Below are 16,332 nucleotides of genomic sequence, written 5' to 3' on the forward strand. Positions count from 1 at the left end.
TTTAAGTTCATTCTGGTCTTTCTGTGCATGCTTGTTTCCTTGCCCTTCTGGCGCGATGACGTATATAGCGCACATAGCAACGGGCTGCATAGCAATGGGCTGAGATAGAGCAGTCGGACTTGTTGCAGTCACCAGTTTCCATTCGCCACAGCAGGGTCTTCTATCTCCCTTCTCCTGCTCAACAGATGAAGCATTAGCAGAACAAGGTTGTTGTCGTACTGCTGCTTCAAGAATATAAGCAAAACAGGCTCGAAAAAGGCACTAAGAACGGCGTCGTCAAGCATCTTGTTATCTGGAGCGAGGACTACAGTGTTTTCTTCCGGTAAACGTAAACACGTAACATCCGCCCTGCCCCCTATCCAATCAGAAACCTTCCCTGCCCCAAACCTTGCGCAGACCTGAATAAAGGCGATTGAACTGATCTCCCATGTAAACCCTCATTCGGAATGAATATTTCCCATGTAAACTACCTGGAAAGACTTTAATTCTGAAGGATTTCATTCAGATTTATTTCATTCCGAATGAGAAGCCATCATGTAACCGTAGCCAATGACATCTGATCGTTATGTCTCCAAAAATCATCAATTTCTCCTGCAAAATGCCGTGTACTGTGACACCTGCCATAGCGCCGGTCACTGAATGTTGATATTTTGTCCGAGTGAGTGGAGGGGGGTGTGGCTTAGCCATAGGTCAATTCTATTCTACATTTTTGTAGATCACATGAGGTCCCCTGTTATAGTAGTTCTGTGCGAATAGGACTTTAGAATACACATACACATACTGAACAGCATGAAAATGAAGTGAGTGCCAGTGTGGGTCAGAGGGCCAAAGAGACCAAGTAAAGAGACTGATTAAGGCTACCAATAGGATGACAGACAAGAATGCGTTCATGTTTAAAAAGAACCAAAAGCAGGATTGAAAAAAGGTTTGGTGTTATGCTTGAAGACTTTTAAAAGATATTCACACCAACTTCTTTTAGCAGGATAAACTCCTTGCTTATGCGTCAAGTTATATGAAAAAAATGTTGTAGTCTCAATAGGCTTCCTGGCTGTCTCTCCTCTACATTAATGTATCTAATTTGTTGAAACAACAAATTAACAATGGTCAATGGTTTGCTGGCTAACAAAAATAGAGGTTAACTAGACTGACATTGACCTATTGACAGAAATGTTACATTTACATTTTTGGTTAACATTATCATCTCCAAGTCATTTTGTTACCATTTTTTGTTGTTTTGGGCCCTGGGTGACCAGAACATGCCTCTTTCATCATCATTTCACTAGTGCCCTCTTTCATCATCATTTCTCCAGTGTCCTCCATAATGGCAACAGTTTCAGTAGGTTGTGACACAACTGCAAGCCCATACTGGATGTTACATCTTTCTACCATTGTCAACATGCCTTTGAACTAACCAGTAAAATGAGTATAGATTACCTCATATGTGACGCCGCCGTCAGTGCCTGCATCCCAGGGAATGAGGTCTGTCTCCAGCCTCTGGACCCAACCACACTCCTTGGTACAGAGGTCCTCTCCTGACAGCCCCACATTCCAGTCTGGGCTGGGCCCAAGCATGGTGAGGAAAGACATCAGGTGACGAGTCCGGTCCACAGAAAACTCTGCTGATGGAGCTGCTCGCCTGGTGACAAAGGTGGGTAGGGAATATAAAGGAAAAAGGAAAAAAAATGAATTAATAAATAAAAGGCCATATCCAGATAATCAAATTCAATTTAAACTTTATTTCAATGAGAAAGCCCATAGTATGTTTTGAACATGATCATCTCTGGGAAAACATTTTCATATCTATTAATATTCTTCTTTTGTAATTTTTAGTTAATTACTTGCAAAATCACCAGCTCTGATGTCAAGACCTCTGACCTGAGTCACACTCTGCTAATTGCTGAGTAATTGAAGCTCCGAAATATCCAATTACTGGCAGGAAATTAGCTCATATTCTCATATTCTCTCTGAATGTCTGAATTCTACTTAAAGTAATAAAATATTCAAAGATAATATATGTAATAGGGTAATTTGAAGTTTCTTTACTAAAAACAGTCCTTAATATCTTAATTCTTGTGTCTTACCTAACCAAGACATAAGTGCAAATAAGTACAACAACAACTTGACAACTTTGCATGCAAAATTGAACAAAATTAGTGTTAGTGCATTTGTGTGTGTGTGTGTGTGTGTGTGTGTGTGCGTGCGTGTGTGCGTGCGGATGCATGTGTGTGAATGTTCTCATTAGTAAAAAATAATAGTAGCACAATATATCGCAAATGACAGACAATGCTAGGAGGGGTAATTAAACAGATGTTTGGTGAAAGATACAGTACATTAGTGTGTGTGTGTGTGTGTGTGTGTGTGTGTGTGTGTGTGTGTGTTCATGACCATGCAGTGCTGAGGGCTAGAATTGTGATAAGTTTCTAATTGCTCTTGAACTAATTCCAGAGAGTGCACAGGATGCCAGACTGTGTGACTATTCAGTCTTAATAGCCTTATAGTCGGCTGAGCTTTTAAGAGCTGCATAAAGGAAGGAATCATAAAACAATTAAGAATATATTTTTTAATGCATACATTACTCGACAGTACAATAGTATCTGGATCTCAATTATATTTTAAAGTTCATAGAGTGTGTCAGAAATGGAAAGTTTTTCCAACTTTTAAGTACTTATCCTGCTAATTAGGAATTGGATATGGCTCATAATGAAGATTAGGTCTTTGTGATTCAAGAAAAGGTCACATTATTAAAAATTTCTACAATGAAGAAATCAAATATGTGTCTCATATGCTTTCTGCAGCATGTCCTAAATTATGTAGATGTATTAATACAATTTAATTTATGGATCACTGAGGAAGAATTGTATCTTTGTTTATTTCAAACCAAAGAGATTATGTTATGCTTAAAAAACAAACAAACAAAAAAAAATAATCTTGGCTTAAAAGAATGCTTGGGCAGCTTTTCAACAGGAAAAAAAAAGAAATGACATATTGTTTTGTGGGCCTCCAAAATATAAACTTTTCATGAACAGAGAAAATCAGCATTGTTTTTAGCTTGGCCACCAGACCAGAACTTTTTATAAACCCAAGGTTATACAATTTTCTCAACCTACAGAGAAGTATGTAATCCTTCAGCTGGAGTTCAGACACCAAAAAAGGAGGTTTTTATCCAGTGGAAACATAGAATATAATGGCCTTTGTAAAGCACAGTCCTGCTGAAAACATGATGGATAAATGATCAACACATCCATCAAGGGCTCCAGTGTGGATGACATGTTCAACTTGGTGTAAATATAATAAGCTCCATTGGTCTGAGAGAAAGGATTTAAAGTTGAATGGAAATTTAAACTCTTGTTTTTTGTAAATAAATACACACAATGATACTGCTGCAGCCATAAATTTGTGTGTCTGTGTCTATGCTTCATCCCCCTGGGTGGACATTTCTCACGGCAGCATTTAACTGACAGGCTGTCAGTTTCCATTATGTGATTGCCATCACGCCAGTCAAATTACAGTAGTGACATTTTCAGTCGGACTCAAAAATTCATGAGCACTCGATCACTGCAGAAAAATAATTTAAACTTAAATAAGTATTTTACAGCTGGGATGATAGTCTTTTCACAAAACAGTGCCATCTATGTAGTAGAAAGACACAAATACTTTTGAGATTGGCGCTACGTGATCAGAGAAAATGGAGGAAAAGGGCTGTGGCATTTGCTTTTGTTGGAAAACCTACAATTACCAAAATGCATTGCATTGCACTGGACCAGTAAACGCTTCCACTGGTGGGTGACGCGATGCGAGTTGCCCGTCTAAAAACAATATGGCAGCCAGCTGGTAACAAATGATCTTGAATTACAGTTAGAAGAATAGTGCTTAGTTTTACCATTTTATATCCATTTCTTTCATTTTCATTCCTTTTGAAAACACAGGAAACTGTATGCTGCCCACTTCCTGTATACAAACTCTCCAGGCTATTTTCTAAACAGTTCACACGTTTACCTACAAAAAATAATGTGCATGAATTTGTATATATCTCGTGCAATCATGAGGCACTCATTAATTCATAACCCACATATTTTGGGGAAGCTGTGATCATGTAACCAATGTGTTGATGGGAGTAAAGACGGCAGTGGTCTACATAAGGTGGCAGATCGGTGTGGTGGATGGGTCATATAACATGGGACTTTCCCTCAGGAGACCGGTGTTTGGAACTGTGTGAGACCAAGTGAACTTATTTGAAGGTATGTCATCATGTTTCTTTTCCTAAACCTAACTTAAGTAACTTTACATTAAGTACGTAACTGAACGTGATGTATGTAATGTCATTCATGGGGCACTAATTACTTAGACATCATACAAACCAATGTGTATGCTTTTTTTGTAAGATATCATATGAACCATTTTATGGGGGTAAGTTGAACTCTCATATTGCAGCCAAAAAGTGCACTAAAATTTTGTTTCTGAAGACGTTGTAGCGAGAAATAGGCAAAGCAGTATCTTGGTTTATATTTGATCAGCACTACATAATTTTACCATGGGATGTGAGTTTTGTCCAAATTCAAAAGAAAAGGAGAGAATGTGTTCCTGGTGATGGGGGTCATTCAAAATATTAGGCAGTACAATCTGTAGTTTGAGCAACAGCCTTCAAGCAGGGAGTGAGCAGGGAGATCAGGGCACTGCTAAAATGGAGGAAGGTTTACCACAGTTCATTTACACATGCGACCCACATTATTATGACACAATTGGCAAAGTATCCCTTTAAAGGGATAGTGCACACAAAAATGAAAATTCAGCCATTATCTACTCACCCATATGCCGAGGGAGGCCCAGGTGAAGTTTTAGAGTCCTCACATCCCTTGCGGAGATCCCAGGGGAGAGGGGGTGGCGACACAACTCCATCTAATGCAGGCTGACGGCGCCCAGATCAAAACATCCAAAAACACATAACTGAAACCACAAAATATCTCCATACTGCTCGTTCATAGTGATCCAAGTTTCCTGAAGCCCCGACATAAAAAGTTATTTGGAAAAACATCATTTGAACTCTGTTCTTAGCCTCATTGTAGCCTGTAGTTCTAACTGCCTCTCTGTACACCACGCTCATGTGTGTGCACTTGCGCGAGACCGTGAGACATGGGCACCGCCTTCATGTGTGTTCACGTGCTTTCACTGGTCTTGCACACAAGCGTGCACATGTGAGCGTGGTGTACAGAGAGGTAGTTAGAACTACAGGCTACAGTGAGGCTAAAAACAAAGTTTAAATGATGTTTTTCCAAAAAACTTTTAATGTCAGGGCTTCAGAACACTTGGATCACTACAGACGAGCAGTATGGAGATATTTTGTGGTTTCAAGTATGTGTTTTTGGACGTTTGAATCTGGGGCACTGTAAGCCTCCATTAGGTGGAGTTGTGTTGCTACCCCCTCTCCCTTTTGATCACTACAAGGGATGTGGGGACCCTAAAACTTCACCTGAGCCTCCCGCGGCATATGGGTGAGTAGATAATGGCTGAATTTTCATTTTTGGGTGCACTATCCCTTTAAATTCCTTCTTTTAGCCAATCAGAATTGTGGCCAAATGAGAACACAATTTAATACCAAGGATATACAGTATATTGATTTCTTAGCAGAAAAGGATGATCATTTTTGTTCAAGGTTGATATTGCTATTTCACAATTTTTTTTAAAATTAATTTTAATTTTCAATAATTTACCTCACAAAAGTTCCTGTTACCTGTAGTGAAACTGACATTGAGTGATACTTACAGGTTGAGCGGCTGCCATGCTGGCCACTGAGCCTTAGTTTTAATGACAGTCAGTACTTCATCTCCCTGCAAAGAGAAAGGGACAGAGAAAGTGAGGGAGAGATACATGAAGTAATTTGTCACTAAATGGATGACTATAAAGAGAGAGAAAGGAAACACTGACAGCAAAAAGGCCAAAATTGACAAATTGACATGACTGAGGTTGAGTACTCTCATCCAAGGACAGCAAAGTGTGTTCCACTTTCAAAAGGCTTAAGAGCCTCTTATCAGTCTCTTATCAGGACAAAATGAATTTGTGCTGTATGATAATAGCTGTCTGTTATTCTAGTGAGGAACTGCACTCTGCACAGCAGCCACCACACTCTATAGTCTCTCTGTAGCATTACGGCCACTTTATGCACTGCACAACACATTATCTATCATAATGCATCGGACGTAATTATTTAGCCAAAAGCAGGAAGACAAATGATGGATTTAGTGTGGCGCAGCAGTTGATTAGAGCGGAATTGGAAAGTCCATATGTGCCCTTTCTGGTTTAATGAGCCTTTATTGTGTTTTCTCCACTTCTCTATCTTTTTTATTTCTTTCTTTTTCAAACACTCACACACACACACACACACACACACACACACACACACAGAGTAATCTACAAACACACAAAAAACACACAACAGCTTCAGGTTGGGATATGCCAAAAAAAATCCTTTTTTCTGGTTGACTGAAGGTTCCACAGTTGCCTTGAAAGCCTCCCCTCTTCCCTGGGGCTGTGTGGAGAAAACAAGTGTGTGTGAGTATGTGTGTGTGTGTTAGTGGGTGTCTGCATGTGTGGATGAAAACAAGTTTACAAGTCAGTGCCCATCCTTCTCTTCATAGCAGCCTGGGGCTCTTCGGCCTCACTTGCCTTAGACCTCACTCCATCCTCTCACAAACACACAAAAATACACACACACCTACACACATACACAAACACACAGATAGACAGAGGCTGACAGTCATAGACAGATATGTATATGAAAATAGACAGCCAGTGGGACAGAAACACACAAACTGGCAGGGAGTCAAGAAGGACAGACAAATACACAGAAGAACCAATCAGCAGTGGGTGAATATTCAGACAGGTAGTGGCAGGCAGAGAGGGACAATTCTTACAGTTGGATTTTCTGGTTAAGAGGTTCTTTTTTCAAACCTCAGTCCATGACGTGATGTCATGTCAACATAGACACAAAATCAACAGTAAAAAAAAACAGGACAAAATGTACATTGTGTGCTGGAGTGCAGGCACACATGCTGCATGATGCAAGGCAGGAATATGGACGTCAAGCTAGCAAACCTAATCACGACATGTTGACAAGCTAGCTATGGGTGTAGAATATTTGAACAATTTAGAGCAAATTATCTTTTTCCACTTAATTTATTTGTTTATTTATTTTTGTTTGTTTTCTGAGCTATTTCTTCATTGAAATGTCTAAAATGACCCATGTTCAAATTTTCATCTCACATTACTAGAGCTGTAAAATGTCACAGGGAGGAGGTCAGTGTGGATGAATGGATCAGTAACGTGTTCATTACCTGTTTTCTACCAACAGTCAATAGTCGCGTTTCCATTCCAGTTTTGCGCAAAATAAATGCGATATTTCTAAAGTTGCGACAAAGTACAACTGCGACTTGCAGGTATTTCCATTAAAAGGTGTTTTGCGTATGAGCCGTAATTCTCGGAAAATCTCGTCCCTCAAGACTCCACTTTGTTTGCGGAAGTAAGATGGACATTCCAAATCTCTTGAGAGCTGGAACAATCATCTCGGTTGCCACTGCTGCTGTTGCATTAGTCTACAACCAAAGACGTAGAGAGCGAGTGGTATTCTAAAGGCAAAGTCCTTATGTGTGGCAGCGACCATGGATAAAGGATTTCTGGGAGAGGATCGTGAACGAGGAATTAACAGAGGACTTGAATGTCCGGTGATGTATATTTGTGAAAAAAGTGTTTCCAATACACTTTTGTGATATACTTCTATAGACACATCTGAAAAACCACCTCATCAGAGCGTAAAAACTTTTTCTCGATATTTTAGAGATTTTTCGAAATGTAGGTGTTTCCATTACCAGTTTTTTATTGCAATATTTAGGTTTTATGCATTTCTAGGGTTAATGGAAATGCACTTAGTGTTTTCAGTCTTAAGGAAGCTCAGCTTAAGGTCAGTCAGGAAGACTTTCTATATGCTCTATCCATTCACAATTCTCCATCTGTCCCACTCCCACCGCTTACTCCAATCAACTGACTACAGACTTTCCCTCTCCTAGTTAGCCAATCAAACTTTGCCACGATCTCCTTCAGCCATTCATGTTGCTACTGCCAAACTGTTCTCCTCTCTGCTCCTGTCAGCTGTCATTTTAGGCAGAATCATCATGCCCCCCTCCACCCCATTCACCTCCAGTCACCTTATCTAGAGTTCAGGACAAGCTCATCAAAGCCCACTCGTCTTTACCTCCAGATCCTTAGCTCCCTCTTAGCGACTAGCTGGTGAACCACATGGAGCATTTAGCCACTAGAGAGCCAGACATTTCCCTTGAGAGCTTGTGGAGATCAAAGCAGAACTAAAATCAGAGTGAATATTGGACTAACATTCATCAGGTGGTCAAAACATCACATCATCAAATGAATGCTAATGTCGCTCCATGTCTGCTGGACATGTAAATAAGCAACTGTTTGCAAACAAGTTTCTCACATTAACCTAAAAGTCTGCTGCTCCAAGGTAGCAGAGGAAAATCAATTAATGCAGGTTTAACAGAGTAGCTCTTTTTAAGATGATAAATAACTTTAATTGACCATTACCAAGTTGTTTCTAATCACATGCAAATGTGATCAAGCAGTTTCCATGCCTAGACCTTATCAAACCTTACCCAAAGGAGTGGCAGAGCAGCACAGTCATATTAATCATATTTGTGTAGCCTAGTGGAAAATGCTTAGGTATCCCCAAATTGATAGACATTCCAGAGGAATTACCATGAGAGAAAGCAGGAAGTAAAGAGCCAAACAGGAAGTGAAGCCGCCGCTGCGGCAACAGCCTTGTACATGGGGCACCTGCTCTACCACTAAGCCACCGATGCCCCAAGGTGTTTGCTGGTTGCTGATCATGCTCTCTTGATGTGGTTTTATTTATTTTTCTTTTATTTTGTATTTACAGAAAGAACTACAGATGTTTATGTACTGAAGTGAGCTGATTTACTCAGTTAGCCTACTATTGAAGCCAGTTTATCAGACTGGTAAATGCTCTTCATATAAGTATGTTAGTAACCAGCATTACTGGAAATTTTTGGCTGCTAGAATAGCAAGTTACCTTTTAAAGTGAGAATTTAATACTACTAGGAAATCCCTGAAAATAGATATATGTCTGGATATGGATGTCAGATTAGAAAACCCGCTATCATCTCATTTTGGAAAGTAATGACAAACAACACATTTGTCGGTCAGTTTCAAGGGCTTGTTGCACTGTCCATCACTTAAACTTAATCACGTGTCATGTTGGCTCAGTAAGCTTTACGGGCCTAGATCAGCAACGGTTCCCACCCCAGAACAAATTTTTAAAGAAGACAAAAAAAAATCTTCCCCAAACTAGAATTATTGCCTCAAGGTTGTATGCCTCCACGAACCAGTCAAGTTGCAGTTATATTTATGTCTGTCCAGACTCATATGCAGCTTCAGGATTTGTGTCAAATTTCATCATAATTAGCATATAAATTATTGAGTTACAGCCAAAAACATATTTTGTGACATCACAGTGACCTTTGACTGTCAAATTCTAATAAGTTCATCCTTGAGTCCAAGTGGACATTTGTGCCAAATTTGATTAAAGTCCCTTCTGGCCTTCTTGAGATATCGTGTTCACAAGAATGAGATGGCTACAAGGTCACAATGACCTTGACCAATGACCACCAATATCTAATCAGTTCATCTTTGAGTCCAGGTGAAAGTCTGTGCCAAATTTTCAAAAATTCCCTCAAAGCATTCTTGACATATTGCGTTCACAAGAATGGGATGGACAGAAGACCTAAAAACTTAAGCCACGACTATCGCCAGTGCTGAGGCATAAAAAATCTTAACACTTATGAAAAACGGAGAAATCGCAAGATTCAATAGGTCTGTTTATTCATACTGTCAAAAGAAGTTCAATATTGATAAATTACAATAAAATACATCCAATATAATCACTCCAATAAAACAAACAAACAAAAAAGAATAAATCTAATATCAGTTCCTCACACTGTCCAACATCAGCAAGGTGGATGGGGGTGGAGGAAAGGTCAGGGGCAACTTCCCTTCATTTCTGTTAAACATTGCATTGTGACACACCTGCATCCATCAACTTAGCATTCCACACAACAACAAAATTAAGTAATTTTGGTATGCATGTCAAAATACTGAATTATAGGCACAGTTAGACACTTTACCACAGCTGTTCATGTTTTTTGGACCTTAGTAGTTCAAATGCAAGAAAACCAGTAATTACACATTTCCCACTTTCTAGATAAACATGTTGAAGGTAATTTTCTTCATCACTCCCTCTACCATCTGCAATTACCAAAAACTCTCCACGCTGTGGTTCAATTCAGGCTACAAGAAGTTCATTCTGTTCCTGTGAAACAGTCCTGCACATTTTATGGCAGCCCTCAGCCGGCATCAGGTAATACAAAATGCCTCGTGGAGGCCGGTAGGAGATGCAAATCTTCCTGTAATGGTCTTGTTTGTTCATGGTAATTATCGTAATGGCACAAAATGACAGTGATTTACCAATGTTTAAATGCACATTACATTTTCATGAATGTTGTCAAAGAGAGGATAAAGAGTGGCAGAGAAGGAGAGGGAGGTGGAGTTGAAGAAGGGCAGGAAAGAGAAGGTTATAAATGTGGAGGAGGAGAAGCAGAAAAGAAACAATGAGTGTGAGTACACACAGTGAAACGAGGAGGAGGAGATTAGAGGTTGGGACAAGAAAAGACAGCAAAAAAGTCAAAATAAAGACAGAGGAGGAGACTATAAATATGGGCCTGAGAGCAAGGAGAAGGAAGACACAACTGTGAGGGGCAGAGGGAGGAAACTACAAGAATGCCATTAAAGTATGGAATGAATATCTGAGAAAATGGTGAGGTTAAAAAAGGAGCAAAGGAAAAAAAACAGGGGTCAGAAAAAACGCAGAGTCATCCAGTTAAAATATCTTTCTATTCACTGCCTCTGTACACTTTGGCATGATAAGACTTCCTCCATTCCATCCCATACTTGCTCTTCTGTTCCGTACTTCCCTCCCTCCCGTACTTCCCTTTCCATAACTCTGTCCTGACAGTCCTTCTTCACTCCTGTCTTATATCCCACTCTTTTTAATCCCCCCTTGATCCTTTCTCATTATCCCAGTGTCATTATGTTTTTGTATAATTAATATAATCATCATTTTAATTGTTTTAACTGTGAAAACATGGCTGCTTTACACACATCAATTCAGTATCGGACCAAATGTCTCCCCTTATGTTCCTGAGATATGGCATTGACTAATGTTTTTTACCAAACATTATGATGTCATAGTGAAGTTGATCTTTGACCTTTTGGATATAAAATGTCATCACTTCATAATAATATCCTATCAGTCATTTGTGTAAAATTGTGAGAGGTCACAGTGACCAGACCATGACCATTGACCATCAACCACCAAATTCTAATCAGTTCATCCTTGAGTCCAAGTGGATGCTTTTGGGCCAAATTATAGAAAACTCTCTCAGGGCCTTCTTGAGATGTAGTATTCATGAGAATAAGACGAATGTTAGGTCACAGTGACCTTGAGCTTTGACCACCAAAATCTAATCAGTCCATTGTTCGGTTCAAGTGAATGTTTCTGTCAAATTTTGAGAAATTCCCTCTCGGCATTCTTGAGGTCTCACATTAACAAGAATGTTTTGCTCTTTACGTCCTGTCTACGTGACATGCCACTTCCATGGCCCATGTATTTATTTCGGCTGTAAGAGTTTATACCAATGCTAGCTGCTTTGTGAGACTGTACTTGATGGTGCATTGAGCTAAATTCTTACATCAGAATGCTTAATGACAATGACAGGCTGATGTTTAGCATTTAGCTTTTGCTAACTAGCTCCAAACACAAAGTACAGTTGAGACTTAATCTGAGTATTAATAGTTTGTAGGTATTAGACAAATTAAGTTTTTTGCTGGATGACGGCAGTAGGGGGACGTGAATGTGAGTAAGGTGTAAATCACCAGTTTCATCACGATATATATATGTATGTGTATATATATATATATATATATATATATATATATACATATATATATATATAATATCGATTCTTTGTACAACGATACAATATTTGCCGATATTACTAAGTCTGCCATGATACGATTTTGATTTGACGCGATTTAGGGGCCTGTGCTTGATATGAGACAATATTATCTGCCTATTTAACACAGTCAGTTACAGAAGAAGCTGTCACCCCTTTCTTTTTGCTTTAGGCCATAAAAGATAAAAACAACACAAATAATGTAAGTAATTGTAACCACTTAAGTGCAGTAAGGTTCACTTTAAACTGACTCCAGTAACACAAATAAAACAGCACGTGGGATAAAGTAACCTTCAGGGCTTTCTGTCAGACAGACCTTTCTGAAAAAAATCTTTCCATTTTAACCAAAACCAGCATCTCTTCATAAAACATGAGGTCTATCTAGCTTGAAGCCCTGAAGACAAACAAATACCCAACAGCCATAAAACATGGACCAACAACGACATCATTTAACATAAGTATCAAATTCAGCTCAGTAACTGTCAAGGTTCAAAGACAAAACTACTGTTTTTTACAAGTGACCAATTATAAGCTTTAGCATGTTAACATTACATAAATTAGCCTAGCGGTTAGCGACCTTTTTTCCTCTACTCATAGCATAACGAATTACATGGAGCGTTATTATTTTGCTTACTCACCAGTGGTTTAAGTCATCTCCCGATAAAACAGCTCAGTTGAATTTCAGTAAAACGCAGGTTTTTTTCAGCTGAACATTGTTGAAACAGAGCAGCTAATGTTACAGCAGTGAGAAGTTAGTGGGATGAGATTCCCAACCAGGCAGGTAATGTTACGTCATGTTTTATCTCGTAACAGCATTGTTCACATACACCATGTGATGTGTCTGTTGACGTGTATTTTCTAAAATACAAAATATCAAAGGTCAAAAGTCAAAGAAAACATTATTATCCCTGAGGGGCAATTTGTTGTGCAGCCAGCAATCTCACACATAAAAAAAACAGACACATATAATGACGGCAGAAGTACAACAACAACAATCAAAGTTAAAGTGCCTTATTTAGGAGGCCAATGGCAGTCGGAACAAAAGAGTTCCTTAGCCTATTGGTCCTGCAGGTAACTTGGCTGTACCTGCGGCCAGACGGAAGCAACCTGAACTCTCCGTGCAGAGGGTGGCTGGGATCAGCCAGGACTGACTGGGCCCTCTTTAAGATCCCAGCCTGGTACAAGGACGTCAAGTCATTTAATGTTAGGCTGGCAATTTTGCTGCACACTTTAACTATGTTATGAAGCCGGCTTTTGTTTATAAGGGTGATTGACCCATACCAGCTGATAAATGAAAATGTTAAACCAGATTCCAAAAAACAAGAATAAAACATTTTCATAAAAGTGTTGTCCACATTAAAAGCACGAAGTTTCCGATAAAAGTGCATTCTCTGGTGGGCTTTCTTGCAGACAGCATCCACCTGGAGATCAGAGGTCAGCTTGTTGCCAAGAATGGTGCCAAGATACTTGTAATGCTGAACACATTCAATCACCTGATCATATATCACCACAGGTGAGACAACTGTAGGGTTCTTCCTAAAATCAACAATCATCTCCTTGGTTTTGGATACGTTAATGTTTAAAAAGGATGACCTGCACCAACTGGAGAATTCTGCCACTACAGGGCCATGATCAGGATCGTCACTATTTAGCAGACTAATGATCACCGAATCATCAGCAAATTTTAAAATGTGCTGCCTCGAATACTGGCTTCGGCACTCACTCAATACAGTCTCCTCGGGCACGACATTTTTAAAAACTGACAGTTCCTCACTAAAATCATAAGTATTAAAACGATTGTAAAAAGCGTTCAGTTCATTAGAAAAGTCAAAGTCAGATATTCCATTTAGGTTGATGAGGCCCTTCTTGGACTGCATCCCCATCATGGATTTCACTCCCTCCCAAGCAGAGCGTGAATTTCCCCTACTGAGCAGCTTGACCACCTTATTTTTGTAGTTGTATTTTGACTTGTTTCTGGAGTTCCCTGTATCGGGTGTCATTACCCTGGTTAAAACTGATATTGCGCTGGTTAATTAAGTCTTTGACGGATTTGGAGATCCATGGTTTATTGTTTTTATAAATGGAAATAGATTTCCGTGGGATGACCAGCTCCTCACAAAAAGTAATATATGCTGACACAGTTTCGGTCAATTCATCTAAGTCAACACAAGCTTCTTTGAATAAGTCCCAGTTAGTGCAGCTGTAACAGTCCTGCAGGTATTACACTGACTCCTCAGACCAGACCGGAACTAAACGTTGTTCCGGAACTAAATAAACAACATTGTGATCTGACGCACTAATCTGACGCACCAAGTGGAGCTCTGCGAAAGGACCTGTATGCTCCTTTTACAGAACCATAACAGAGATCCAGGCATTTTGTGAGACGTGTTGGACAAGTAACATACTGGTAAAAGTTTCCCAGGGACTTCCCCGGTTTACAGTTATTAAAATCGCCCATAACAAGATTTGGTGCGTCCGGCGCGATCCTTTGAAGCCGCTGCACTGTGTCAACCATAACTCGAGTAGCATTATCAGTATCAGCCTTAGGGTGGATATAAACAAGCGTGACAAATACCTGAGGAAATTCCCTCGGCAAGTAAAAGGGGCGTAGGGACAAGGACAAGAGTTCAATATCAGGAGTGCACGCTGTCTCCCTAACAACCACAGTGTTACACCAGTTTTTATTTACATATAGACATAAGCCTCCGCCGAGTGATTTGCCGGTCACTGTGGAGTCTCTGTCAAGACGAAATGGTTCTCCAAATCCCTCAATATCCAGGTCGGACTGCAGATCATGTTCTTTGAGCCACGTTTCAGTCAGGGCAAGGAGACAGGCGCTGTTATACTCCGTCAGGAACTTGCCCGTAGCTCATCAACTTTGCTGCAGAGTGACTGAACATTGGCGAGGATCATGGTGGGAAGAGGTATCCTGCGATGACCAAGTCTCCTTAGCCTCTGGCGCAAGCCTCCACGTCTGCCCCTTTTCCTCACGCCCGTCGGTTTGGACGCCCAGCTCCGGCCCCCCACCGAAGGATCCAGCCGGATGATCTCAGCGGGAAGGGCTGCCGAGGAATCCATGGTGCCCGCACCGGAGTTGTGGAGAAGCAGGAGGAACTCGCGGCTATACTGGAGAGGCTCCCGGTATTCACAGAGTCCACACAAAAAGTTACATAAAAGCAAAAGACGAGGAGTCCTCTCAGATTAAGGTGAGCCATAGTTACTTCTGTCACACGCAGGTCAGTTAAAAAAAAAGTGCGAGATAAGATAAGAAATAAGATAGAAACCCAGCACACACTCAGCACTCCACCACACAGTTGCTGCTGCCTGTCGCCATTACCAGCGCCAAATATTTCCACACTACTGATGTATTACTGAGTAAATAATGTTATCCTCATCGTCTTTCTCTTGGCTGCTTGCCATATGCCTGCAACTCTTTGACAGTGACACAGACTTTTAAAATAAAAGCATATCCTGAAGATGACGATATAGATGGATGTTTGGTTTTGGATCATTTAAGCGATATATCGATGCAGATCAATGGATTGTTTCACCCCTAAATGTGAGTACCAAATTCCATGGCAGTCAATCCATTTGTCCACACATTTCAGTCAAAGCTACAAATGTCAACCCTATGGTGACACTAGAGGGGATCACCAAAGTCAGTTAGATTTATTATCTGAGGACATGAATCAGTGCCTAGAGTCCACTAAGGTGAGACTCTCTGTCAGAGACCTGCTGTCCTTCATGTTCAGTCAGACAGTGGAGCAGCAGGTGTGACAGTAGTGAAAATGAAGCGAAAAGAGCTGCAGCCATGGGCACATCTTACAAAGAAATTACAAAGATTAGTAAGTGACACTGCTGGGGAACACTCAGGTACATGGTGCTGATGTGAAAGCCTGAGTAAAGGAGTGCTGTGACTCACTGTGCAGCATCTGAGCCAGGCAGTATATGAAATATATCTAGACCATCAGTCTGATGGAGAGAAAGTTGCGACAGTGTAGGAGACAGAGACAGAAGGATAGAGAAGATGTACGTATAGAAAAACAGAGATGAAAACCAATAAAAGTTGAAGCTGGGTATTAATCCACAGGTTTTTACAAATCATTTTCAAATTAAAAGCTGATTGGAAAAGGCAACGGTTGATAAAATAATTTTTATCATAATGGAAAAAACATCTTACAGCTTATTCATTTGCTAATTGCGAAACTATGAGATAAGCAGTGATTTAAATGCTTTTGTT

At 40.1% G+C, this 16,332-nt stretch overlaps 1 protein-coding gene across 1 annotated transcript in view; it reads right to left on the reverse strand.

Moving 5' to 3' along the window:
* Positions 1–16,332, reverse strand: part of LOC125887102 (spondin-1-like) — a 140,641-nt gene that overhangs the window by 30,002 nt on the left and 94,307 nt on the right. The window contains exons 7-8 of the mRNA XM_049573635.1: positions 5,761–5,825; positions 1,435–1,636 (exon numbers count right to left, since the gene is read on the reverse strand). Coding sequence (XP_049429592.1) covers positions 1,435–1,636; positions 5,761–5,825 — 267 coding nt within the window. The remainder of the gene's footprint in view (positions 1–1,434; positions 1,637–5,760; positions 5,826–16,332) is intronic.

Source organism: Epinephelus fuscoguttatus, linkage group LG4 (genome assembly GCF_011397635.1).
Source record: "Epinephelus fuscoguttatus linkage group LG4, E.fuscoguttatus.final_Chr_v1".
Lineage (NCBI taxonomy): Eukaryota > Metazoa > Chordata > Actinopteri > Perciformes > Serranidae > Epinephelus > Epinephelus fuscoguttatus.